This window comes from Phycodurus eques, chromosome 18 (genome assembly GCF_024500275.1).
Source record: "Phycodurus eques isolate BA_2022a chromosome 18, UOR_Pequ_1.1, whole genome shotgun sequence".
Lineage (NCBI taxonomy): Eukaryota > Metazoa > Chordata > Actinopteri > Syngnathiformes > Syngnathidae > Phycodurus > Phycodurus eques.
Window position 1 is genome coordinate 12,181,285 of NC_084542.1, and position 27,800 is coordinate 12,209,084.

General features: G+C 42.5%; 2 protein-coding genes across 2 annotated transcripts in view; one reads left to right on the forward strand and one right to left on the reverse strand.

Moving 5' to 3' along the window:
- LOC133416880 (protein eva-1 homolog A) overlaps positions 1-18,310 on the reverse strand; it is a 64,870-nt gene extending 46,560 nt beyond the window's left edge. Inside the window, exons 1-2 of the mRNA XM_061704175.1 lie at positions 18,107-18,310; positions 763-983 (exon numbers count right to left, since the gene is read on the reverse strand). Of these exons, the coding sequence (XP_061560159.1) occupies positions 763-983; positions 18,107-18,215 (330 nt within the window). The 5' untranslated portion in view covers positions 18,216-18,310. The remainder of the gene's footprint in view (positions 1-762; positions 984-18,106) is intronic.
- Positions 18,311-19,273: 963 nt separating this feature from the next.
- mrpl19 (mitochondrial ribosomal protein L19) lies at positions 19,274-22,921 on the forward strand. Its single transcript, XM_061705121.1, has 6 exons — positions 19,274-19,406; positions 19,604-19,727; positions 21,360-21,478; positions 21,563-21,697; positions 21,777-21,958; positions 22,549-22,921. The coding sequence occupies exons 1-6, from the start codon at positions 19,274-19,276 to the stop codon at positions 22,780-22,782; spliced, it is 927 nt and encodes a 308-aa protein (XP_061561105.1). The 3' UTR covers positions 22,783-22,921.
- Positions 22,922-27,800: the final 4,879 nt, after the last annotated feature.

The following is a 27,800-nucleotide window of genomic DNA, read 5'->3' on the forward strand; positions in this document are numbered from 1 at the left end:
ATAGCGTTTGTCCTCATGCGGGTCACGGGTGGGCTGGAGCCCGTCCCAGCTGACTACGGGGGAGAGGCAAAGTACACCTCGGACTGGTTGCCAGCCGATCTCCGGGCGCATATAGACGAACATGCAATCGCCACACAACCCCAAACCTCAGAACTGTGAGACAGAGGTGCTATGCACTGCGTCAGCGTGCTGGCTTCAAATGAATTTAATATTATAAAAATGTTATTGCCCGCAGTCAAGAAATAATGTGAATCTTTCTGGAAAATTTGGAGTGAGGGTCAAAAGAGGCTGCAGGACTCTGGATCTCAAAGCAAACCTGTCACTGTTGCACTTGAAGACAATGCGTTCTGTGTCTCTGGGCATTCATAAAGGTCCACGCCATTATGAAACAACACACTGGTGTTCAACACTACAACGCACTAAAAATACACCACACAGCTGAATGAATGGCTGACAGGATGCGTGCGTGTGTGTTTGTATTGCGATGCAGTACTTCCACTCGCAACCTAATTTGAGAGTGGATGCTGAGGCAAAGAGCCCATGAAATTGCTTTGTGTCACGAGAAAACAGAGAAGCTTGCCTCCTCTTTAGGAAGTTTAATTTACCGGAAAACACCCTCACAATGCGTTACATAATCAGCGAGCCTCCAAAAATGAATTAACCCTTGACCACAGTTGAAATTGAGGGCATTTTCTTTTTGCAAGTTAAGTAGATGAGAGACTAAAAGAGGCTAATCAGGAATATCAAAGTTCATTTAATTACCTGTAGTGCAGTGGACACAGAGCAGTACTCATCCCCCCGAGCATCGTAATAACCAAGGAGGGCCTGGTAGCTCTGAGGGCACTGATGGAGGTCGGAGGAGCCTTTCCTTCCGTAAAAAGCTGATTGGACGGTGATGGTGGTGCGTGGCGGGCAGCGAACAGACAGGAGTTCACCGTCACAGGCCTGCTCCGTGTAGTTCTTCAACACTTCGGACAAGTAGCCTGTGAACGCAAAACAGTGATGGTTAATTAGCATCTTGGCAATTAAACAGTAGCATCTTGTGAGATGCAGGCTTCATTTCAATTGAAAAGACATTTCACTTCTGTGTATTTTCAGTTTTTTATATTTTCCTTTTATTCCCCAATTGAGTTTTACAGGTTGTAGTTTACCTTTAAGGGTGGAAAAAATGACAGGGGTGTGAAGACATATTCAAATGATGCCAAATTATTCTTGGCCAGATCCTGACTTGCTTGAGCTTAATTAATGTGAGCAACACATTTGACCTTTACTATCTCAAATACTTCTTAAAAGGCACTAGAAATAGCACTTAGCTCGGGTTTAGCTTTGCGAGTCAGCCGTTGGTTGCTCAAAATAATCTACGATATATTTTTGTAAAACAATTAGAGTTAGAAAAATTATCCAAGATACCATAACTTATAAACTCTCTGAACTGTTTGGACATCTTTAAGACTCATGCAAATTATTTAAACTACTGCAATATGAGCCCGCTTTGTTACGGTTTAGATTTCTGAGCTAGCATCAGGCTTATTATCATAGACATCAAAAAGGCCTCATGTATTATTCAATACAAAAAATGTGCAGCGGTCGTTGATCCTAACTTTAAAATATAACTTTCTATTAAATGACATGAAATATGGCATATTGTAAGGCTTTGAGATTAACGTTTTGGCTACATTGTCAATTTAAAAACATTTAATTCAGGGCATTAGGTCCATTATTTTAACAGTTACTTAAAATCTTGAGGAAAAAGGCTACTCTACTATTCTAGTTTCTTTTCTCTACTCTCATCAAGAAACGCCAGTCATACGGTTACTCACAAAGGACAACCAAACCCTCCACAGAGCCACCATTAACATTCCAGTCAGTGATGACAAAAGACTGATAAAGGAAAGCGACGATACCCTGGCCGCATCTTCTTGTACGTATCTACAGTTTAGGTCTTGTCAAAGGATGCAAAAGAGGAATAATTGTCAGAGCTGCAGTGCATCACTGGCCAGCTTATCGCCTTTCAGGAATTGTTCATTAAAAAAAATTTAAACATTTACCAAGGCAGGCTAAAAACAACCTACAAATTTAAGTCCAAGCTTCCTGGTGAAGTGCTGTGCAAACACATTTGCAAAGAGTCAACAGGCATGCACGCTGGCACGTATATGGATTCTTTTCTATTTACTGTGGTGGTTTACTGTGGTGAGGATCTGGAGGATCTGGATAAAGGTACCAGCACAGGGTTTTATTTTCACCGTTTGATTACATCAAACCCCCAAGAATCATAATGGCACCGTCCATCTGCAATGTTTGTGCTGACATAGCTGCTGCTTAAAGGGTTATAACACTGCAACACTGATAATATTTGATAGCCCGTCTATGACGTTTTGCATTATTTGTTAGCACTAAGCTAAACTGACCGTCGTATGGCCAAGGTTTGTGGTTGTTTTAAATACACAATGTGTAATTCTATTGGTTTTGTGTTTAGTTTGACAGTAAACGTCAACTGGGAGTGGCAATAAACAGCTTGGAGCCTCTTTTTGGCAGATTTATTCACGATGCAAACTGCTACTGGTTGGGAGTTGAGTTGAATTCACTGCCATTTTTGCACGTTGAGGCCAAAGAAATTGGTCGACGATGGCTTGTATCTCTAAAACCCTTAAGTCAGGTCAGTCGTATGTCATGCAACCACTGTACAGAATAATTTATATTTAGTGTTTACAAGATTTCCCATCTGTCTTTTTCTGCATCAGATGAATATGTAATCTGTGCTGATAACATCCTTTGAGTATTTCACCCTCCACATTCTCATGGGATGGAAAATAACTTGTCATCCCCTTCCTGGCTGTGATAATACATGTGTACTGTAGGAAATATCAACAAAAACAATGTGGTGGGATGAAAACTAGCTGCTTGCTCTTAAAAGGAGTGCGTGTGTGTGTATGTGTGTGTTGTTTGGGTATCAAATTATCATTAGTGCTCATTCTGGGCCATGAGCCAGTACCCAGAGGGACCACGGGTTTTCTACACCCTCCAGTTAGCTGAGCCTTGGCGACAGCAGCAAAACCATGGGAACGGGCGAGTGTATTAAGGGGTTCAAATGATATGACTGTAGCCGATCGGAACTGTTTGGCGTAGGAGTGGCCACCGCTGACACATTCCTGCACCCAAGAAAGTGGTATTACAAGGCAAGCAGTTTATTTCATGCAAAGATAAAAAAATTTCATACCATTTCGTCATTCATCTTTTCTTTGTATTGCTTCATCATTGTTCCCTTCATGCCACCTGTTGACTGACACTCCCTTTAAGGCACCTGTGCAGACCGGCTAGCCAATGACATGCGTCCCTCAGAGACAGAAAACTTGAACAATGCTCGAAGAACACCCAGAAGTCTCTCCTCCCCTTTTCTTTTCATGGCGAGAACTTCCTTAACTAGCGAACTGGCCTTTTTCTGAACAAAAGCACCGCTCTATTGTGTCTGCTGGTTTGTGTAGTTGCCCATTAGAAGGACACTCAGGAACCTGTACAAACAGACCATTTTTCCCTTGAGTTGAATTCAAAAGCTGCACCAGCTTGTATTTGGCTGCCGACGAGTAAAGGAGCAATCTGGTCATGTGAAGCACTTAACTGTCATATTTAAGATTTAGCTGTAATCTCTTGGCAAGGCATCATGTGATGACCCTAAAATCTTGACCCTGCGATAAAGGGAGGGCCATGTAAATGGAGATTAGTGTCAGCCAAGTGTGTTGTGTCAACATGACACGCAAAAAAAAAAAAAAAAAAAAAAGACTGCCAATAAGGATTTCCTCCCTGGGAAAGTTAAGACGATAGCTTTTTTTGCAAGTCACATAACGCAAATGTATAACGAAGTGAAGCTGACGATTTTTAATTACATCATCATACAAACTAAAGTCCCCCAAAACATGTTCTACTCAATGGCAACATTGCAGGGATATAATCATTTTAAAAGCATGGACAAAGCAACATTAACACCACCACGCCTATGAAGCAATTTTTACTCAAAGTGTGGTCAGCGGACTGCCTGCCGGTGATCCACGAAAACTTATACATCTTTTCTCTGTGCATGGAGCATAAATGAGCTTTTTGGATCCAAAACTGACTCAAATGTTACACCACCACGAATACACAGGTGAGCTCGCACAATTTACTGTATTTCTCGCCAAGGATCAGTAGGATGGAGTTGCTTTATGAATTTGCGACAGTAGGCCTTTTATTTGAATGCGAATGAAGGGGTTGAGCTCAAAACCTCTGCCTTTCTTTTTTGTTTAAACAAGGCAGTTAATGGTTAACTGTTCAGAGCATTGTTGGAATATAATTGTAACTTCAACTATTAGCAACTTGTGTGTGAGCAAAGAACACGAGTCAACTATGTGAACAGCTACACCGCCAATGTCCCAAATGTTTTCCCAACAATTCTACAAACTGACATGGAGCAGTTTCAAGCTTGTTTTAAGAATCCGCAAAAATCTCACCTCTCGTTTACGACCAGACTGAGAGGAAGTAAAAAGTAAGTGACAATAAACATTCTGAAGCTGTCATACGGAATATTTCTGACAGGTGGCAGGAGGACGAGGGGAGTGGTGCTGATTTGACTACAGAGGCAGTGCAGCTGGAGAATATGTTCTGCTCATGTCATTTGCTTTTATTGGCTGGGTCTAAGGAATGACAATTGACAGGTTATAAAATCAGCACAGTTTAGCTTAGTTATCGGTGTAGTAAACTACTTTGATTTTTGGTTATCAAAAGTTGTGGGGGTTAAAAATAATTATTTGTTTTTAAATCTAACTGATCCGAACTGTTGCACTTCCTAGCAATCAAAGTTAGCGGTACCAATCACAGAAGTGTTTGAGTGACGCTACTGTAAACTAGCATGTTTTTGACATTATTTACGGAGCTAGTAATACAATGTTCCAGTACAGTGGAATTAAAAACAATACAAATACAATTCATTCCGGAATGTTGATGGGACTTCCAATTTGTTCAAATTTCAAAGCAATTTTTCCTCATAGCAATTATCGCCTCAATTTGATCATTTATCAAATGTTTGGGCAATATTTGAACTAATCATACAAGCGTAAATTGTGGTCAAATTCCCATTTGTACGACCTCATGCATGTTTAACCGTTTATCAGATTATATTTGAGTTCAACAACACATAAGTGTTTGTTTATCCTGTAGTTTTGAGATACTCCACACTGCATGAATGGGAGTCCACCATCTTTAAATAGATCAAGTGCACATAATAATTATATATTTGTAACAAGACCTCAAATCGCATTCCGGCAAAAACAAAGTTCATGAAAGCCACAAAATCAAAGGCTGTATTGCGTTTCATCTCGCTACATTAGGTTTTTAAGCATTTACAGCTTCATGGTTTTATTGGTGTTATTTTAAGCAAATTATAGCTGTCAAAACCATCAAATGTTTAAGAAAAGCAGAGCTGCAGGCCTGCTGCTGCAGAAGGAATTCCCTTCAAGTGGTGATTACTGGGAGCGCGGAGGCAACATGAGAGACGAAGTGTGTCGGCGATGAAGAGGAGGGCGGAGACGAAGAGGTGAGAGCGAGAGATGACCATAAAGTACAGGGGACTCGATCGTCAAGTGTTTTGTTGTTTAAAACCGGCTTTTGAAAACTTGAAGTTAAGCGAATAGGATCTTCCATCTTTCTGAGCGAGGAAGGCCACAGTTTATAGGATGTGGCAGCAGAGGTCTAGAGGCCAGAGCTGGTGGCTTTAGCTCCTGTACTAATTAGTTCTCCCCGCAGACCGCAGCGGCTCGAACAAGGCCTCAGGAGCACAGCCGTGACATGAAGATAAAACAACCGGAACCCCTCTGGTTTTAAATCATATGTGGTCAGACCTCTCGACTTACCTTTAAAAAGGTGAACGAGTGATAAACGAGCTGGAGGAGGCACGTCGATAAGGTGCTGACATGCTAAAGACCCAAAACATTCACGAAAACCACAGTGCACAGCAACACAGTCAAGATTTTTCACTACTCAGACACAACTGATTTTACTTGGACAATTTTTTTTTCTAAAAATGCATTCTTAAAATTCATTGCATTCCTCTGCTTACAGTTACAATCGCCTTCCTGCTTCAATCATATTTTGGATTAACCTACTTTTCTTCTTTACAGTATGCAGCAGAAAAAGCCATGGGCAGTTAAACTTGACATAAAGTCAGGGTTGGATTACTTTTTAAACTACTTAAGGAGGGTAAATGGGTAGCTCACGGCAAGTGCTTTCAAGTGCTGCACTGAGTCTTGCGTGAAACTAAGATTTTGTACACACATTGATGGAAACATGCATTAGCTTGCTCGTTTTGGAATAGGGCGAAGGATTGATTGTGATGAGATGGCGAAGAATGCTGCAGACTGGAAATGCCCGAGATCATCTGCTGCAAATGTTACAGTGCCTTTTGTGCCTGAAGAAAACACAGCTAGAAAAGACTACCCTGCCGAGAAATGTGACAGCACGTGAAATCGATACACTGCTCACAAAAAGACATTTCAGAATGGACCAATAATGCACTATAACCTTGACAGGTGAACTTAATTTGACCTTCTGTAAACCTTTCAATGCACGTCCAACTGTTCAATAGCAGTACTTTTTTCACAACTTAAGTTCTCTAACAAGGAGCTGAAAGGGAAAATCCACAACAGGTGTTTGATCCATGAACAGATCAATACATTGACAAAGACTGTCCACTTCTACGCCTTTCTTTGACTCTTCCAGTCTCTGTTGCATCCCGCTGATGACACTGTGGGACATTCTAAGCGAAGTGACCACGTCACATCCTGTTTGAAGCATCGCAATGATGAGGTACTATCGATCAATTGTTAGGTGTCTTGACGTGAGGATGTCAAATGTATGATGAAGATGACTGTTGAAATAGAAATTCTAATTGAACCAGGACATGTATTGGTGGATTCACCTGTTCTGTATTTTGCTGTTCACCTCCTTGGAGAAGATCAAGTTGTGCAAAAAGAACTGCGACATTGAATGGTTGGACCTGCAAAGGTTAGAACGAATTTTCAGGTTGATCCTGAAATTTCACCCAAAAGCAGACGATACCTAACATTTATAACATTTATAACATTTATTAGTAAGGGTCCGTTCACGCGACAAAGGTCAGATCTGCATTTTATATAAAGATGACAACTTGCTGAAACATCGTTTCAGGCTGCGAAAACGCATCTGTCACGTAAACGAACAACCAAAACGACACACTTATAAAATGTTCAGCTAAAATCAGTGCGTCGTGAACGGCCCACGAAGCTAAAGCCAGTAATTTTTTTTCTGTCGTTGACAAGGAAACCAGCTCTTATGAGAGAGTCAAAGCCATATAACCAATTAGGTCACGGTGCATAGCGGCATATTGATGTAGAGGACAAACAGCAAAGTGTGACGGGGGGCTCGGGTGGAAGTGTTGACAGCATTACTGGGTGGCACATGAAGTGACTACTGGAATGAGATCTCATTCGCATTCAGTTGTGTGTACGCACATTCAGTAGCCACACTTAAGAGCGGGGGGCGTCAGCTGAGGGGGCTTACCCCTGCATTTAACCTCAGCAATGGTCTTGCTCTTGGACTTTGGATCACAAACCCATTGAGGACCACAGATCCTGTTCCCCAGAACCAACAAAGACCTCCCAGCTCTCTCTCTCTCCCCCTCTCTGCAGGAAACCAACTTAAAATACATTTCACAGTTTGTGCTAAGTCTTAACTAGTGAGTACTCCAACAACAGATAATAAAACTGCTTCAAAAACAAGCAGCTTGAAAAGTAGCATTAGTATGCAATACAATATAAACAACTCTTTCAGCAAAACCTACAAAAGTACACAGTTTGTCCTATGAAGGGATTAGTTATATTCACATTATTTCCAAAGAGAATTTAGTCTAAACCTGAACAAATGGGAGGTTGAACTAGAATGGATTTTTTAGATTTGCCAGTATCTTTTTCTTTCTTTCTTTAATTTTTATCCACATGTTTGCATGCTACTCACAATCAGATGAGTGAACGTGGTTTAAATTCAGATGAGTGAACGTGGTTCAAATTCCCTCTGAGGAGTTTAGGTACAGTTTCAAGTTCCAATTCCCATGACAGCTGGCAAGCCAAACAAATCTAAAACAACATTTGGATTCATTCATTCATTCACGACAGTAATTGCAAATCCGTTGACACAAGCTAATGCTGTTCCAACACGTCTCTTGTCCCCCCCCCTGTTCCCAAACTACCTACAGTAGGTGCTTGGGTCATTGGTTGTTATCAGTACCGCTGATTATGGTCTCCTTAATTCAAATGGCAGAGCGACCAACGCCTTCCAACCCCCGACAAGTGAAGAGCGGAGCCAGAGCGGCTGAAGTAATCCAACCCAGAGATGCAAACACAAACACTCTGATTGCCACATCCTTTCCTCCTGCTTCAGATGGCTTATCATTCTTACTCCTACGCACTTCTACATACAAAGACAAACCTGAACCCTTGGACATGAACAACAAACACTAACTAACAGCCAGTCTAGCTCCTAGGTTTTAGAGAGACTACTTGGGTATTATTACTGTTGCAAAACTACAGGGATTTCAACAGGCACTGCGGTAGGTTTGAAGACCACTGTTCTTTAATCTAATGGCATTCTAGAGCATGTACCGGTAAATCAAATTAGAATAGCAGAACTGTGCACTTCTAAAATCCAACTGTTAATAATGTGAAAAAAAGTAGTAGAGTTCCATATTCTTTGTTTGTTTGATTAATTTTTAGTTCATTGCAGACTGGGGTATGGAATGTTCCATTCCCACAATGGGGACCAATAATCTTGTAAACTAGCCATAACTCCCTTCAGAAGGTACCATTTCTTGAGTATCTTCTTCTTCTATTTCCATGGAGAATGCCACCAGAACTCAGTACAGCACTGACCAAACAAAACAACATTTTCTTCATCCATATTTTTCCTTTAGCAAGTTATATCCTGCTTGATGGAGGATGATGTCACAAATGGATGAACGGGGATTTTGATTCTGGGATGGACTGTTTTATTAACACCATGGATACTCAAACGTTATAAACTGTAAGTTCATTTCAATTAGGACTCAAATTTAACAGGTGCTTCCTCAGCCCACGTGCAATCCCTGCAGAAATGTTTTTGAAAATCAGTAGTTTTTAGCGTAATCCTGTTAACTGCAAAACGAAGAGCGTTGTTCCCTCACAAGATTCCACTTCGTTAGCAATTTTTGCTTAAAAAAATAAGCAAATTCCATATTTGTGTTTGTCATTCCCTATTAGTTGGTAAGATGGACTTTAACATTTTGAAGCTAATTTAGAATGTTCCATTCATATTGGGAACAATTTTGAGAGGTTCTATTAATGGCCCATATGTCAAGTATGACAATTTTAGGTATCAGATCAAACTTGGCCAGGTCATTTCAAATATAGGACCAAAATTTCCCAATAGATTGCGATTTGGTTTCTTCAAGAAGCTGTGGCCATCATCAAAGTACTCAACAACATCTTGAGCCCTGTATGGAACTATTAGCAAGTTCTCTGTTACTCACCAATAACTAAACCAAGTTTATCCAAGGCAACCTAGACAAAGCAGAAGACTGAATAATGATAAGTGATGAAGTCTCAATCAGGCAGGGTGCAGGCTTCATCCTCTGGAGAGGAACTTAAATGCTCAATGTCCTTTTTTTCCCTTCATTTCAATCAATGCAGCTTGTGTACTGACAATAAAGGCCACCCAAGTGACATTAGCAACAAGACAGGGCTCACAATAAAGAGAGAACCACTTCTGTTGTCTAAGCTCATCCTCGGGGGTGATACTGGGTAGTACAGAACATCTGTCGGGCAAAGAGATGGCCTCACAGTTGGATAGTGGACACTTCTCCCCTAGGGAGTACCCGAAAACCAAACTCAGGTCGTACCCATGGCCTCCCGCGACCTCCTTTAGCGCGTGCCTCTCTTTATGACCCTTTTAGGTCAAAGGACACTCTGCAAGAGGACACTTTTACTCTGTGCATGTCCGTTCTGAGGGTTCTTATCACTGGTGAAAAGGGATAAGGGGTTGAAAAGCCCCTGCATGGTGTCTGCATTCGTGTCCAGACGCCAACAGACACAGTCCCACCGTGCGTATGTGACGACGGGACAAGACACAGAGAGAGATGGAGCTTAAGTGCAAGAAAAGGCGCGATTCGTCATTTTAATGGTCACTTTTATGACCAGCGAGAGCTGGGTGGATGCCAGACGGCCTCAACGTTGCCAGCCCAGCAGACAGCAGACAGATGCATCTGTGTCTCTTTATTGTCACTAAGTGAACAACAGATGGATCCTTCATCATCGTCTTCACAATGAAATGGACTTGAGCAAGAGTTGGTGGAGTCATGTGAGAGAAAGTCGAGGTCAAAGAATGATCATCATTCATTGTTTTGAATGACGTGCATTTCTAAGACACACCAGAAATGCATTAGTTCATTGCATAATAGCGATCAATTAATCAATTATTATGAACAATCCAATTTACTATAGTGTAAGAGGTATTTCTAGCAGAATCTGTATGATATAGTCTCACTCAACAACGTTCCACACAGGCCAAAGCAACAGGTGGCCGCTATAACGCCCAAGGCCTTATCGGCCAATCACAACCCTGAATAAAGTAGGTTTGGAAAAGGGGAGTTTTAAATATTAGAGGAAGAAGAAAATCCTCCCCCCAACCAGAGTTAAAAACTGACTGTTTTGACTCACCTAATACAAGTTTGCAGGTCGATGTAAGGCTACAAAACATACAACACAGGACAGGCCCATTACAATAGTTGTATTGCAGATGCTATAACAAGCGCAATATATAATTCATTCTCGTTTCATTCATTACAACGCAACCAGAGAGCACCCCAAAACAGAAAACTCAGCAATAACAACCTCTCAATGTTATAGTGGCATGCTTCCCAAATATTTGTATTCATGTGGACTTGACCACAGAGAAAAACCTTGTCTCTTGATTTGCAGCCAACTAGGAAAAACTAGGATCCACAGTATCGAGTAAAACATAGTATTGGTGAAAACCCCCAGCTCCCGTCAAAAAATGAATGAGTCTAGCTGCATTAACCAGCCTCTTTTTAAGGTCCAAGAATGCGGCGTGAAGACAAGGGAGGTATTTCCTCAAATAAAAAAAGTGCAAGTGGGCGAGAGCTAAATGGATGAGCTTTAATGGGAAATAACAAGCTTAACACAAAACAAAACCTGCTCTGTGAAAACAAGCAATAGAACATCCCCGCAGTGGCCCAGGGAGAGAAAAGCCATCTGCAAGCACGCCCAGTTGGACTTAGCGAGGAGATCAACTTCCAACAAACCCAGACAGGTCGCCAAGGAAGAACCAGACTCATTGTCAAACTGACTACCTGCCGGTGGTCATTCAAAAATCCATGTTCGGTTCTCTCTGGACACATTTTTGCCCCTGGAATGCGACGACATACTGTACGTGTAATATTGAGTTTTGCATCTAACATTCACTCAACAGAGCCACGGACCTAAGTGGACCTAACTGCTTCAAAGACCTGAAATCCCATTACATTTCTTGATAATAGTTCCCTATTTGCCATCTACTCAGCACTGTTCGTTTGTTAACGCGATTCAGCAAAACGTACCAAACGGACGGAAAGACAAAAACGGAATAATTTTTTTTCCTTTTTGTCATTTTCCTTTTTAGCCGTTCGATTCATGACGAACCCCCGTCCCAGAATGTCACTGTCACTATGGTCAACCATCTTTAGCTAGCTATCTAGCCTAACCATCAGAACAGAAGCTGTTTCAGCTTATAGTGTGAATCAACATGGTTATTATTAGTCTATCCAAAGTGTTTCCATGTATGGTTTTACGTTGTCATGGGATGAGGCCAAGCTTTGAAATGACACAAACCCAACAATTTACTTATGGCGTACACACCATTTAGTTGTGCACTGGAAAAGGTGCCGAAATCCCCAAAGGCCTCTCGCTTACCTGAGCTGGTCTGAGGGGCCAGAAAGCAACAGATTAGCATTGCTTTGGGGAGCCGGCTGCTGTAGCGTGTTGTAATGCAGACTGTCAGGGCGACACAGTTGGGGGGCTGTACAAAGCCTCCTTGTTCAGAATGGCCCCCTCCTGCGCCACCACCTCACCAGCTTTTCATCAAACTGCAGAAACTAGAATATTCTTTCAGTCCGAAATACTCGTGGGGGCGGGCAAAATATAAGGAAAAAGCTAAAGGGAAGGCAGGGTAGATCAAGGCTGGCGTGAGGGACATAAATCAGCTCCCAGGAAACACGGAAAATGATACGGTGGAGGAGGGAGGCCATCAAAGCGTGCTAGGATTCTCCAAGACACGAGAGCAAAAAAACGTGTGCGTGTGTGAGGACATAATTCAGCAGCACACTTAAGTGGGGATGACGTGGAGATAATTGCTGGTGCAAACGCTCACCGGCCTCGTCCTCGACACAGGCCACCCTCTCTAATTAAGCTACGCCGTTCATCTACGCCATTTGAATACTTTTTGGAATATCAAACGCACACATTCCTAATTTATTGCATTTATTATAGAAATTTGAGGATAACGTGGCTGCATGATGCTTGGCGTGTCACTCAAGAATCTTCCTCACAGGTTCGTTTGTTTTGGCTCTGCGTGATGGTCGCCTTACGAGAGAGGGCAAGTTCAACCAACAGCTTTGCTTCACAATCAGCCTCTTTTAAACAGAAAACCATGTGAAATTTCCACGCCACAGTTCCGACTTGGGTGTTACCAGGTGCTATGATGCAGCATTTCAAGTACATGGTCAGCCAGGGTTCCTAACATGTCAAGTCAATAACATATGGGTGACATAAACCAGTGCAATTGTTTACTTTCTTTTCATGTTTACTAATGTACCTATAGACCGTGTCTAATGAAAAAAATAAAAGAATTTGTTGTTATTTACCCTAAAAATTAAAAACAAACAAACATTTTAATGCTGTATTTAAATACTATGATACGGAGGACCCCCACATATTCACGGTTCGGTACCCGCAAATGTACCTATTCGCATATTTTTTCCACATTAATCTCTTGATTTTGTTTTTTGTTTTTTTTGTTTTACTTCTAATGGAAAATGCTTGTTGCCAGTATATGGCCGATTTTCCCCTTGCAATTTTTGATTTTAAGTATGAAAGGTATGTAGCCCATCATCTTCCAGACCCCCAACAATTAAAAAAAAAAGAACAGCAAAAGCAACTGGCAGTCCAGTCATAGTGATTCTCTTCATAAAGGTAAAAGGAACACATATTTTCAAATAATAAATAAAAAAAATCCTTCTAAATAAAACAATTGTCCAAAATATGTTGAACATCACCCCGGCAAAAAAAAACCCCAAACAAATAGGTTTAACTAGCATTACGTCAGCCAGGATGTGCTCTCATCCCACACATGGAGTATTGTGAAGGGCAGCACAACAACGAGTCACTATGATTGCCGCACATTAATGTGAGTTGTGTGCCCGGACTTGACTCAGTTGACAAAAAGCTTTGAGGCACGTCCGCGTTGAACATATTTCCACATTAATCATGTCAACACGTTTCTTTTCACATGCTTTGCCTTTTCACTCAGGAATGTCCATTAGATTGCTTGTGAAGGCAGATTACACCTTTGATACGCTAAAAAACAAGCGGAACCGTATATATTTCAGTAAATGCTTAAATCGCTCTGCATGCAATGCTTGAAAAAAGAATGAATAAAAAAGAAAATATTGATTCCAGTTGGCTCCACCTCTCAATTCAATGGCACTTGGTCTCACACACACACACAGGTGCAATGTCTGCTTTATGTATTTGCGTGTGCTGCGTGTATCCACAGGGCGGGACTCCTTCAACGCTATTATTATTTGTTCCACGTAAACAAAGATGCACCCAAATTACAACCATAACAACTATTTGGGTTTCTGGCTGTACATGCAATCCAAATACTTAACTTTGGACTTAAAAGTATGCATCCTAAATTATAGTCGTCTGCATAATGGGCACTACCTGACTCGCCCATATGTAGTTTCATATTCCTATAATTTAGCTCAGGAGCAATTAATAATCTTTTTTTTTTTTTAAGGTCTCAGCACATTTAATGACATAACATCATGAAAATAACTACTGATTTTCAAACAGGAACTACAGATCCTAATTGAATCCTGTTATCACTTAGCTGTAGTTGTTTTGCATGTCACTATACGTCTCTGGCGTAGATAGTTAAACAAAGACACCTTGGTTGGGAAACACCGAGTCGGTTTATGAGCCACGCGTGGACTTGGGTTCCTTGTTCGTAACAGATTCAAAACCAGATTTGTTTTGGATTGGACTGCGGGAAAATACAAGCCCGTGTGTCCACAAACTGTCTTTTACGTAGCTTGTTGGTTTCTACTCTGATAAGGCAATGAAAAGAATGATGTCATCGTCTTACGTCTGGAACTTCCTAAGAAGTAAACTACCCTGTGAAGAAAGAGGCATCCCCTCCGTGTGTTCCGACAAAGAGCAAAGCGTTCTTATGTCAGCCCTTCGCCGTCCGCCTCACTGTCTGCCTTGCAGTAAGCTAGACAAAACAAGTCAGAGGCTCTGTTTGTTTAGATGGAGCTCACCTGGCCCACACAGCATTTGTGGCGAGCCCCAGGGAGGCAAATCAGTTGGGGAAAATGAAGGGAAGCTGGTGGGTGGGTGTGAGTGAACGGGGGAGGGGACGTGTAGAGGGAGCATGGGGGTCAGTGTGTTAACCCTCGTCCAGCAGCACTCAGAATTAGAGTGGATTAGGGGGCCATTTCTACACCATTTTTAACTGAAAATGGAAATAACGGGTGGTTTGTTTACACACGAACAGAATTTCGGAGCCTGAAAAGGGCAAATTTCTGAAAATGATGGTGAGAATTGAAAACAACCACAAGGAAAAGCAGTTGGCATGCATGTATGTAGTGTGTCTTTACAAATTTACTTTACCAATTACTGTCTTGGCAGGCATATTGTATTGTAATAAAATTATATTTGGAGGTCAACACAAGAAGTGTTGTTTATTTTTAACGTTGTCTTTATGCAAAATATTTCAAAACAAATATTCCAAAAATGATTAACTACAAATAACTTATCTGCAGATTCAGATGTATTTTAGTTTCATCTATTCATGCGAGCGACGTGTCGTGACAGGCAGAACAATTACATTCTCTTCCACTAGATGGTAGAAGGTACATAATAAATCTATGTTGTCGCCTTTTTGACATTTTTGTTTGGTGGTGTGTCGTGATTTGAAGAAGGCCCTGACAAATTAAAGGTTGGTCGTAGCCTAAATCAGGGAATGGATTTGGATGTACAGTTATGTTAGTGATAGCATTCGACAGGAGTTTCCCACATAAAAAAAAATGAACAACAGATCTATTCTCTATCCTCTTCTTCAATTGGGGAATTCACATCAAGCCGTTCTTCCTCACTACGTGCGTAGCAGCACATCTCGATGTAGTTAGGCGTATGACTTTTATGGATATCTCTGAGTCGTGTGTGTTTGACGAGGTTCCGTGGGGGATGTGATTAAAAAACAACGAGACGCATAGCCGCCTTGAAACACGTTCACAGTTCCTATGCGCTGACCTCAATTAAACCATCTGCCCCCCGAAAGCCTCACATCCCATTGACTGGGGTTAATGGGGTTTTGTGACAAGAGACAGAGAAACGAAACAGCCTTCACTCGGAGCCATTTGGAAGTGTCACACAAACACTGATAGCTTTAGTTCACCCACAACCTGCCGTGGGTCGGAAACCTGGGAAATGTATTCTATAGCATAGATTTCATTTGGAACAAATCAAATAAGACGTATTGAACTCAAAGGAAATACTTTGCTCTGCTGATGGCTGGATGGATGGATGGGTGGTTAGGTAGGTAGGTTTCTTCAGCCTGACATTTTGTACATGTTTGCTATGAGCACTCGGTCACCCTGCCGCCAGAGTTAGATTCCATCCCATTATAAAGATTGTCTTAACTGATCTTTAACCTTCACCATGGTGGATAAAAGAAATGTATTGTATATATTGGACATGGAGGTCTGCTCGCAAGCCTGCCTGACAGCACTCTGGTCAAGAATGGGAGCACGAAGGGGTGTCTTTGTCCCCGAGCTACGCTGGGGAAGTCCTCTTTATCTCCGTTCATTAACTAAGGATGCAAGGTCAGCATTTCCCGCGTGAAGTGCGGTACAGAGGGCGTGAGGGGGAAGATCATTTTGCAACGTTACGTCAGGGACACGTTGGCTGGGTGAAGATGAAGTTGGGCATTAGAAGCAAGAACAGAAATACATCAGCGGATTTGACCTCATAACGGTGTAACCAACGAGGCATACAACGGGTCATTGCAGAACATGTTCCTCCAGAGCTGCGAGTTCAACTTATTAACTCCGGACTATGACAAAGGTTTTAAATAAATCACGTCTCACGGTGTGTTGGTAAACCGACTTTGAGTGGAAATCTGTAATCAGCTGTTCTAAAACACGTTGCACTTCTTCCTCCGATCGCCGTGTTGGCGGCAAAACCGAAAACCCTGCTAATCACAGCAAGCCTGTTGTTAACACTTTTTTGGTTTTTTTTCATTACAGCCTGACATTAAAGCTAATGCAACTATACAGTAAATTACGGAGGCATACGACCCAGATGCGCTCCTTAGCACCTTTCCCAAGAAGTGCCCTTTCTAAGCCATGAGAAGCATTAGAGACCAATTAACACCGACACAAAGCCGCCTTTCTATTTTATGACACAGTAAACAAAACCTACAGGCCTGCCTTGGGCTCAGAAATAGCCGTTAATGCAGCACAGGGGCTCATGAGTTAAATTCGCCTCCTCCATTTCATACGCTAGACTTTCTTAAGAGACATACAGGTGAAAGCCCACAGATTCCGTCACGCCTTTGCGCGTATACTGTAGCTCTCAGATGATTGGCAAGTTTCACACACTTCTATGAATTCGCTTGTTTATGGACTTTGACAGTCATCCAATGCAAGCCAAAGGATATTTATACACACAATAAGCTGCAGTATTGTTTGCTTTCTTGTCTGAGGTGTAAATCTAGAAAGGGTCAAATTAAGGAGCAGGCGCCAAAACTGCTCAGTGTAATCGGGCAGCGTAAAGTGCAGCCAATCAAAACTTGTTAAAGAAGTTGACTATTCTTCAATAGCCAAGCCAGCGACATGATCTCAGTCCCACAGTCAGCACGCTTTTCACGTACTGAAGACCGGACTGAAGAAGGCAGCAATGACTGCGAAGGATCTTCACCCGAGTATGAAAAATGACGTTACCTAGATTTACTGTACATATTTACAGTTACTGCATCAATATACTTCTTAGCCCCTGCAAATTGCACTTGTCCTCAGCTGTCCCAGCTGACGTTGGGGCCCAGCCAATTGCAGGGCACATACAGACAAACAACCATTCATACTCATATTCACACCTATGGACAATTTAGAGTCTTTAATGAACCTAACAATGTAAAGTATGTTTGTGGGATGTGGAAAACAAACTCAAGCACTGGGAGAACTTTTTTTTTTCCTCAAACATCTGAAACTGAAGTTGAAATTTTACACTTCGACCAAACATGTAATATATGTACTTTAAGGCCCGAGCCTAACCATTTATTATGTGTATTATATTGTCTTACAACTAAAACTGATGAGGGAACCTGATATGACTTCTGTGCCGGATGAATGATAAATATTTGCAATAACGTTTCCACGTGTTTAATATGTATTAGACAGTAAAAATAATAATAATAATAATAATGATAAATAAAATAAAAAGTACACGTGCAAGCTGCAGCTGGCACACGCGATGCAAACTCGAAGCGATTTAAGTTGACTTTTAAAAGGTGTAAATGGTGCACATGGAAAATGATGCGCGATCGCTTCAATTATGTTTCTTGTTGGAGCTCCACTCATATCCACCCAAGCTGTTGCGCAGCATAAAAAAACAAGTGCTTGCACATGTCGCCTTGTCTTTGCCCTCTGAAACACTTAGTCGATTGCGTATTTTAAAAGCGGTTTAAAATAATAATCATCATCATCATCATCATCGTAGTAAAGAAAAAGCTTGACCTGAGATGTCCGAGGAGCCCTTGGAGCGATCGCAGACGACGGCCACACTCGTTATTCCCAACAGGAGCGCATAAGTGACGGCTGACAGAGTCCCATCGAGCTGGAACATCCTTGAAGCCTCAAAGGTGCATGTGAGATCCCGCTTGGCACCAGAAAGTCCACATCGGAAGGAGAAGCAGGAGCAGCAGCACGGGCGAGAAGGTTCCCAGCGGCGCACATGAGACGCTCAGTATCCCCCCACACCCCCCAGCACGCTGCAAAAAAAAAAAAAAAAAGCTCGTGAGACCGGGATGGATCGGCTCTTCTTCTGCTGCAGCTGCACGAGTTTTTTTTTTTTTGTTTCCCCCCCCACCTCTTCTTTGAACTCAGTGTTGTGGTGCCAGCCCACCTGGAGGACTGTCGCCCCCTTCTGCATAAGTCCTGACACCTGCAGACCCAACTGGACAGAATTGTGCACTTGCCAAGATCAGGTTTCTTTATGCTACTACTTTGATTTAAAACAAGAACAAACAACTGAAACAACAATCACTCAATCATCTCATTTATTGAAATGCACCTGTAGTATAGTGCTTATTGTGTATCTGTGTTTATATAACGTGGCAGTGCATTTAATGTTAGCAATCAGTGTCTCCACTATTATTTGTGTTATTTTCTTTTACGAATCAATAAAAAAACAGTATAGTACAGGTGTTTCTCAAATGGCCTATAAGTTTGAATGTCGTTAAAAAGTGAATTTATTTCAGTAATTAAATTTTTTAAAAGTAAAATTCATGTAGCATACACATTCATTAAACAGGCTTTTTTTCAGAAGGCCAATGCCTACTTAATTTCCATGTTAAAATGGTTGTAATTGTTTCTAATATAATATTTTGAGTTAGTGAAAGCGGGGTTTTCATTGGCTGGAAGCTATAGCCTACTCATTATAATAATAATAACAGTACAATAATGGGGAAAAAAAGCTTGTGAATACATATGTATATCATATCAATAAACAATGGGAAATTATTCATAAACAACAACTAAAAAAAGAACATTTTACCATCAATTTTCATAATTTTTCTCCATTACTGTACGTAGATAAACGACTATAACAAGACAGAACCCATATTAAAAACTATTCCGCCACCTTGTGGTCATTAGGCTACACTGCAGATCAACCAATTTAGTATGTCTGGCCCAACGACGCTTCCGTACAAGGCATGCGACAACAGAAGGTCAAAGATGGCAGCCTCCGTTCAGGGGCTCCAAAAATGCCCATTTTTCTCCAAGTTGTTAAGAAACACACAGCTCCGAAATGAACGTAAGTTAACTACTTACACCCAGCAGTACTCTACACATTATTGCTAGACAATTGCCTTTGTGCGTCCGCGCGAGCTGTCTGAAAGGAAATGTTGCTAACGCTGCTCGTTAGCGGAGTTGTCGTCATGGCCACAACTCCTAACTTTACAAATGTAAAGTGATTGTTAAATGTATTTATTTTTTATTTTTCGTTTTCAGGGTTCTTGTCCACGTCCGGGTGTCGCCCATCTGCGGGAAACGACGACGGGCGGCCACCGAAATTCACCCCTCCGCCCAAGCCTGTCATCATTGACAAGACGCAGAGTGTGGCAGCTCTTCGGAAGTATGTTCTACGCCCCTAATTGAAGCCAATTTAATGTAATTTTACTTTAGCAGTTTATTTAATTTTGTATTTATTGTACTGATTATACTCCCTCAGAGAGACATTAAATTTACAATATGGTGTGTATTTAATGTTGAAGACCACACAGAACCAGATCACACGCACGCAAGGAGAAATTTCAAAGTAAAGGTTGCAGACAGTATTGCACCTCTTCGGGTTAGGATAGGGGTCAGTGCCTTGCTCAAGGGCACCTCAACAGTGGCCCGGAAGCAGACGAGCTGTCTCTATCTAGTTGCCATTTTAATGCCCACAGTTTCACCATCTTGATGTAGGGCCAGGATTATTCAAGTCTGCAAAGAATTATTATTTTTTTGCTTCCGTTCAACTCCCTTCGACATGCGCTACTAATAATATGGCTGCGAACAGAGGAGCTACTTTCCAGTAGCAGAGTCAGTGTTGCATACTTGATTTGGTTGTCATATTTAATTATTGTTTCTGACTCCTTGAGTAGCTTTAGTATTATAATTTTTTTTTAAAGCGACTGGCGATTAAAAAAAAAAAAAAATGACGACAAAATGAGAAGAATCATTTTTCAGATTGTGTTCCCTGTGACAAGGAGCCCAGTAAAGATAAATAAATAGATAAAATATGTACAGGAAGTCCTCGATTTACGAACGAGTTCCGTTCCTACGCTGGCGACGTAACCCGAATTTCCGCGTAAGTCTGATTTCACTGTTAAAGTCGAAATTTACGTCGAAATACTTCTGTTACGCTTATTGTCCCACGTGATTGTGACAGCAAGCTCAGTGTGTGTGGGTGTGTGCGTCGATGTGTGAGTGAGACGGGAAGGAGAAGGAGTGTGCGGATGTGCAAGTGTGTACAGTGGCAAGTGTAGTGACGGCGACCGGGGAAGAGTAGAGATTAGCGGGGGACCCGTTGACGTTGAATGTGCAGAGGAGCTAATAAAGCCATTAAAGCAGCAAATCAGTGCTTCGTGCCTTTATTGTTGCCGCCACCCAGCTCAGCTGTGCAACAAGAGAAGGGAGTTAACCCCGAGGAGGACAACCTCGGCTCTGGAGAAGGCGTCTCCTCTTTGTCTCCCGACCACGGTCAGGTGACCGTAGCAGGAAAGGTTAACACTTCGTATAAAGAAAGTAAAATACATTAAAATAAAAAAATAAGATGCTGTACTTACCATTACTGCTGAGAGTGTGGAAAAAAGGCAAAGATACTCCCGGCGCACAAACACAGACAAGCACTATGCACTAGCTAAGCAGAAACACTATGGTGCTGGGGGACAAAATGTCGGACGAGGCACGGGCGTCGTAAAGTCGCAACGTCGTAGGTCGAGTACGTCGTAACTCGAGGACTTGCTGTATTTGTATTACTTCTCTGGAAGTTGATGCGGGAAAAAAAGGTTTCAAAGCTAGTTTGGTATCAGAGAATAAAACCAAACCCTGAAGTGAACAAAAAAAAGCAAACCTTGGTTTGAATATTGTCATGGTAATTTTTTTCGATAAGCAAAGGAGGGAAAAGAATGATTAAAACCACACACAAATCAGATTTTTGTGGAACAACAAAATTGTTTGCCCATATCGCCGTGACCATATATTTGTTGGGCTTATATGAAAGGTTCCTGAGCCCAGAGTTCATCCCACCCCGTCAGAGGACAAACCCGGTGAAGTTTCACATGGAGAGGAAAGACATGATCCGCAGGAGGGGCGTGATCAACCTTCCGGAATTTTACGTGGGTAAGTCACTGCCATCAGCAGCTCCGGCACACGTGAACGCCACTACTACTACTCACACGGTCTTTCGTCATACCGATCTTATAGGAAGCATACTTGCTGTGACCATGGCTGACCCAAATGCCAGTGGCAAATCAAACCGCTTTGTTGGCATATGCATCCAGAGGGGTGGGAAGGGTCTCGGAGCAACCTTTGTCCTGAGGAACATCATCAATAACCAAGGTGACTTCATTTATCTGCTGCTTTCTTTCAAAAAAAAAAAAAAAAAACCGGCGAATGATATTGAGTGCATGTTTTCCAGGCGTGGAGATCTGCTACGAGCTGTACAACCCGCGCATCCAGGAGATCCAGGTGCTGAAGCTGGAGAAGCGGCTGGATGACAACCTGATGTACCTGAGGGACGCCCTGCCGGAGTACAGCACCGTGGATCCAGAAATGAAGCCTTTGCCCATCTCCTCCACTGGAGAGGTGCCAGTTAACACGGTGAGAGACTTTTCTAGCTTCAGCTTCTGTACAAGTTCAGGTTACATCGCCATGTTTTTTTTATTACCTTAATATTTAAACTCATTCACTGTCAGCCTTCCCAGTTAACATGGATATTTGACCTCTAAAGTCACCGATGGCAGTGAATGTGTTCTAAGTGTGACACGCAGCTCAGCAGATATGAATCCCATTTTTCTCCTGCCTCACAATTAGTGGTTATATCGCCACCTGTGGTTTGTCAGATGCTTGAAAATGCGCTTTTTTTGGACATTTATTATTTGCTAAAGATACAGTATTGCCTTTTAATGTGGATTTTATTAAACTGCATTGGACAGGAAATATATATTTGGAAAGTAGCGGAGTGTACTCGTATACGTGGACTTTCAATTATGCTAATGTATTTATTTAAGAGGGAATCATGGTATTAAAATATATCCTGCAATCCTGCATTAGTAGCTCCAGTGTAATTATCCAACTTATTTGTACAAGTCTTGACAATGAAAGTCCATACTATTTGACACAATATTCTTTTCAACTCCTCCTCTCTCTCTCTCTCTCTCTCTCTCTCTCTGTGTGTGTGTGCCCTCCAGCTCAAAGTGAAGATGCGTCCGAGGCCGTGGTCCAAACACTGGGAGCGCCCCAAGTTCGACATCCGGGGCATCCGCTTCGACCTGTGCGTGTCGCCGGCCGGGATGGAGTACGTTCAGAAGTGGGCGAGGCCTTGGCAGGAGTACGACATGTTGCGGGAGTACGACACCTCTGAGATAGAAGAGCAGATCTCCAGCGAGATCCAGCAGGAGACGAGCAAGTTGAAAACTACCTGAGATCTCAAGTTGTCCCAAAGACCCAACAGACTGGAATGAGATTCTTTTTTTTGCTTTAAGTCTGTTTATGTGGAGTTGTTTAAACAAGTATCTTTACACACATGCAGATATTGTATAATAAATGCCACTCACCATTACAGCTGGACTTCTATATTTGTGTTGCTTTTACACTTCTAGTAAGAGCAAACGTAGTCTTGGCTCTAGGTGGCACTGTTTCCCTTCATATACTCATGAAACACAGTCAGCTGTTGTATTTGCAGGGAGACCCATGCCAGATTTTTGCAGTTGCATCAACAAAAGTGAGCTTAGTGCTTTCATAGCGCAAAAACCCCTAAAAGAAACCTTTGAGTACAAGTTCGAGATTTCAAGTATTTCACTCTGTGTAAACCTGTAAAGAGTGAGGGGGGGAAGTGTATGGTGGTATTCAGAGCAAATGTACCAAGGACACCCAGTGGTGTTTTACTGTTGTGGATGGAAAGTTGCGGTGTTGAGAAGGTATGTTAGCGCGTCACTCGCCTGGTATAAAAACACTTAGACTCCTTATGTTATGTCTGGTCTTGGTGAATGTGTGTGTATAAACACTCAAGTCCCTGCACTCTAATTTCTCCATATTACAGGATGAGACGCAGAGAAAATGGCCTTTAATATGGGAGTAGCAGATGTTTACCAGGCTCATTACGGACCACACAGTTAGGAGATGCACAAAGTGGGGGATCATCTGTTGTGGCAGTTAATATCCTAAAACCCCTTTTCGCATCATCGTACACACGGCATCTTATTTGGCCTCAAACGGTTCACCTGTCACGCCACTAAAAAACATCAACTCTCTGGACCTGCATCTTAAAAGCCAGCTGCTTTTGTGTACAGTAAATCCTCCAGCATGTTGTCATTCCACCACCTTCACTCTTTCTTTCTTTCTTTTCCCCTCCCCTGTCCCCACTAATGTTCACGTGCAGAGGCGGGGAACCGGGATGTTTATCCTGCAGCGTTCTGCCAAGTCTTTATAAGCATACTGCAACTGGTAAACCAGTTTGAAGCGCACAGTTACTGCTTCGAGGAAAGTTCCTGTGTGAGCATGTGCGAGTGCGTAAAGAGAGTGAGAGAGCTTAACTGTATGTGCCTCTCATGCCCTCAGGTTGACATCTCTGCACCTGGAGAGCACTTAAAGCCCCCCTGGCTGGGAAAGCAGATCAAACAGCCATACATACATACATATATACAATATATAACCCCCCTCCACACACGCACACACACACATAGACTATCATATTTGCCTTCACAGACAGACACCGCAAACAGCTCCAACTGTAAACGTCTGGGACAGGCCCGTCTTGTCAGGAAACCAGATACGCTTCATTCATGCTCGCCGTGGGATCGGTAGGCGGGGCGTGCAGGTTTCGTTGACAAGTGTCTAATCACATTATTAAATTAAAAAAACAACAAAAAAAGGAGAATCTGTTTCTAAAAGATTGCTCAAGACCCACCTGTTTGGGTTTAGCATCTTTATGAAAAAGGACAATATATATTTATGGCTTGTTTATTACTACATCATATTTATCCCATTTTACTGTATTTGTAATTGTCAATAATTTCATAGTGTGATTTCTGATGCAACAAAAGCAGCGAACTGTCTTTGAGCTGTCTATACATATGATGAGTGCAACAGGATCTTCGGCCCACCCGTAGGCCTCAGGTAAATTACATCTTGTTACAATGTGTGTGTGTGTGCCTACGCCGGGCCACCCGTAGTCCCGGCTAAATTACACACTTGAGTTTCACCATATGCTTGAAGCCAAATGACTCGACCGTCTGCGCCTCTCCGATCCGTCCCAGTGGCCCCCGATGGGCTCCTGCTGCCATCACTCTCTCTTTTTGTGACGCCCTCGCACACAACCCGACAGAGGCGGCTGCAGCAGCTGTCGGCGTACGTCGCCTCGCCGGCAGCTGACGCCTGCAGCTGAACAGGCGCCCATCAAGAGCCGGTTTTATTAATGGCGTCCTGTGTGGCAGGGCTCTGCGGGGTCAGGGGTTCACTTGCAGTTAGGGCCCAAGCAGGCCTTTATGTGACACGGGTAGGGATGTCAATCAAGCGGCACGTTGGCGAGGTGCGTTTCCGTTCACCGGCACGCGGGGAAGTAGCCGTCAACGCCTTCCAAATGAATGGCGCGCTCTCTGACTGACAGGTGAAACAGGAAACCCTGGTCTTCTCAAATTCGTCTTCTCACTCACGTGGCGACACGATTGATAGCTCATCTCGATGTGATGTAACCCGAATTTCTCACACTCGATAAAGCATCAAGGGACAAGATGACATTCAAATGTCGACTTTATGTCCTCGTCAAAGAGAACGCACGAGAAGTTAAGGCAAAATCTAATCACCAAAACAATGCCCTGACACATGAGGATCACTTTAGCTTTCTTATAAAACTATGCGAGTGAGGCAACAAATATTACAAAGTAAAATGTTGAGTTTTTGCAGCTTAACGTTGGATTCGGATGAATGGATGATGGAGAAAACGAGTATATTTATCCAAATTTATAAAGGAGCTGTGGCCACATCAGCCTCGCGGAACCAACAGCAAGCAAAGAATAAAGCATCAAAGAACTCTGCTGACACACAGAAAGGAAGCAAACATAATCAAACGACTCACTGTGGCACAAGCGTAATACTACACATCAACTGATGACATCCATAGAGTGCCTCGCAACATAAAAACACTCCTCGGTATAATGCGGAACGGAGCCCACGCTGCCTGCATACAGTGTACCACCACACCAATTCAAACTAATAGGACACAATCATAAACATTTTGGTCAATGACAGTGTTCGCTAAACTATACACTGTAAAGGCACGTTTTTATACTGCTCTGATTGGATCGATTTTGGAAGACTATAAACGAAAACTAACCAACCTGGTTATAAAGGAAAGCGCTGAAATTATGAAATAGGATTATAATTCCTTTTCTGATCATATTAAATGCAATTTTAATTTTTGAAGCATTAGTTTGATAAATGGGGGGCCTCACAGTCAAGAGGTTGGAGGTTCAAAACTCTTTTTTTTTTTTTTTTTTTTTCCCTGTTCAGCTGTTAGGTCAAGCAGAATGGATCTGTAACCCTTTTATGCCGGAACAGTTTTAATGTGTCACAGTGGAGTTTTTAAGCTTCCGCTGTGGTTTCTTAGTATTATAAGTGAAGTTTATTGAGAATCAGAGTCGATCAGTCGAACAGGACAAAGTTTCGAGAGGGGAGAGAGAAACAAAGACAAAAGACAAAGCACTAATTGTAAACAGGATGAGAAAAGTAAGTGACATTACATTATCTACAACAATGAAACATTAAATAGGAGTGTTGCATGGGGCTGTAGTGCGACACCCTGTGAGGGAAGAACAGGACAAGATAGAACAGGACAAGGACAGGAGAAGAAGCATGCAGGACAAGGGTCGTGAACCCGGCTGTCCAACTGAAATGTGGTGGGATTAACTATGTAAATGTCTATAGGACGAGAGTATAAGCGAGGGGATACACAAGCGATTCGCATATTCATGAGTTATTTGTCGCAATAAGTGAGTGGCCCCACACCCAGTGAAAGAGTCCCAGAGGTGTGTGCCTGCGGATACATGCAAGTGAATTGACACAGTTTTACATGCACAAAGCCTGACAGAAGTGTCCTGTAATTGCTGTGTCCGCGCCGCGGAGGCTGAGGACCCCACCCGATCAATCGAGGGGCGGGATCGCGCCCAGGGGTCCACCCGAGAGCAGCCCGGCGGACGGGACACGTCCCACACCGAGGGACCCAGGCGCCCAGTCAACCGGCCACCCGGTGGGGGCCGCAGGGACCCAATGTCGCTCCCCTCAGCCGACTCCCCCACCTCACCCAATGCCACTCCCCTCAGCCGACTCCCCCACCTCACCCAATGCCACTCCCCTCAGCCGACTCCCCCACCTCACCCACCGCCACTCCCCTCAGCCGACTCCCCCACCGCCACCCCCCCACGCCCACAACCCCCTGGTGAACTTTGCGTGTTCTCCTTATACTTGTGAGGGTTTTCTCTCCAGCATTCCAAAACGAGGCATGTCAAGTTTTTGAAAAATCTAAATTGTCCATAGGGGTGAATGTCAATTTCACTGATTGTTGGTCTACACGCCCCCTGCGATTAACTGTAGCCAACTTTCCCCCAAAATCAGCTGCGATCCTGTTTCATTTCAATGTTTCATTCAAAGGAATATTTAGCTACATTTTGGCAACAATTTGCCTTTGTATGTCACCTGAATTAAGATGATGACATGTCTCACCGCATGAAAAAAACAAAACCAAAACCAAAACAAAAACAATGTGGTTATATTTGCTCAGGGTACAGCGAGTCCCAGAAGAATTTGACATCATTTGGTAGTATAACAACATAACCAAATCTCGTTCAAATTTGAATTCTGATGTGTAAAAACTCGGCAAGCTTAATGTTAAACTCAGGTTTATGTTACTATAATGTTTTACTTGTTCTTTATTTTTCATGGTGAATAATTACATTCACCTGCAATGAAGAGCCATTAAATATAACATTTATTATCATTTTGATTATTTTTTTTTTAAATAAATAAATAAATAAAAATCAACATTTAATTTTGTGGCTGATCTAAAACATGCAGTTACTCAAATACTTTTTGGCACACCCTGTACAAGCTGCGGGCTTTTAAATGACTGACTACAACAGCGCTGGTGGCGTTTTGCGAGTGCTAACTGGCTGCCTCACAAATCTGTAAGCCTGCAGTGTCGTTAAAAAAAAAAAAAAAAACAGAGGATTGTACAGTGTGCCAGTGTGGCCCTAAATCATATGATCGGAGAAACACTGTGACCGGACCAGAGGCCAATGTAATTCTTAAAGCCTTTGTCTGACGAGTAATCCAGTTGGATGTTATTTATATATTAAATGTCCTCATGCAAACAAAGCCCGCACTATGTAACGTGCAAGAATGGGGAAATGAAGAACAACTACGCCAGAACATTTATTTTTTGGGACGC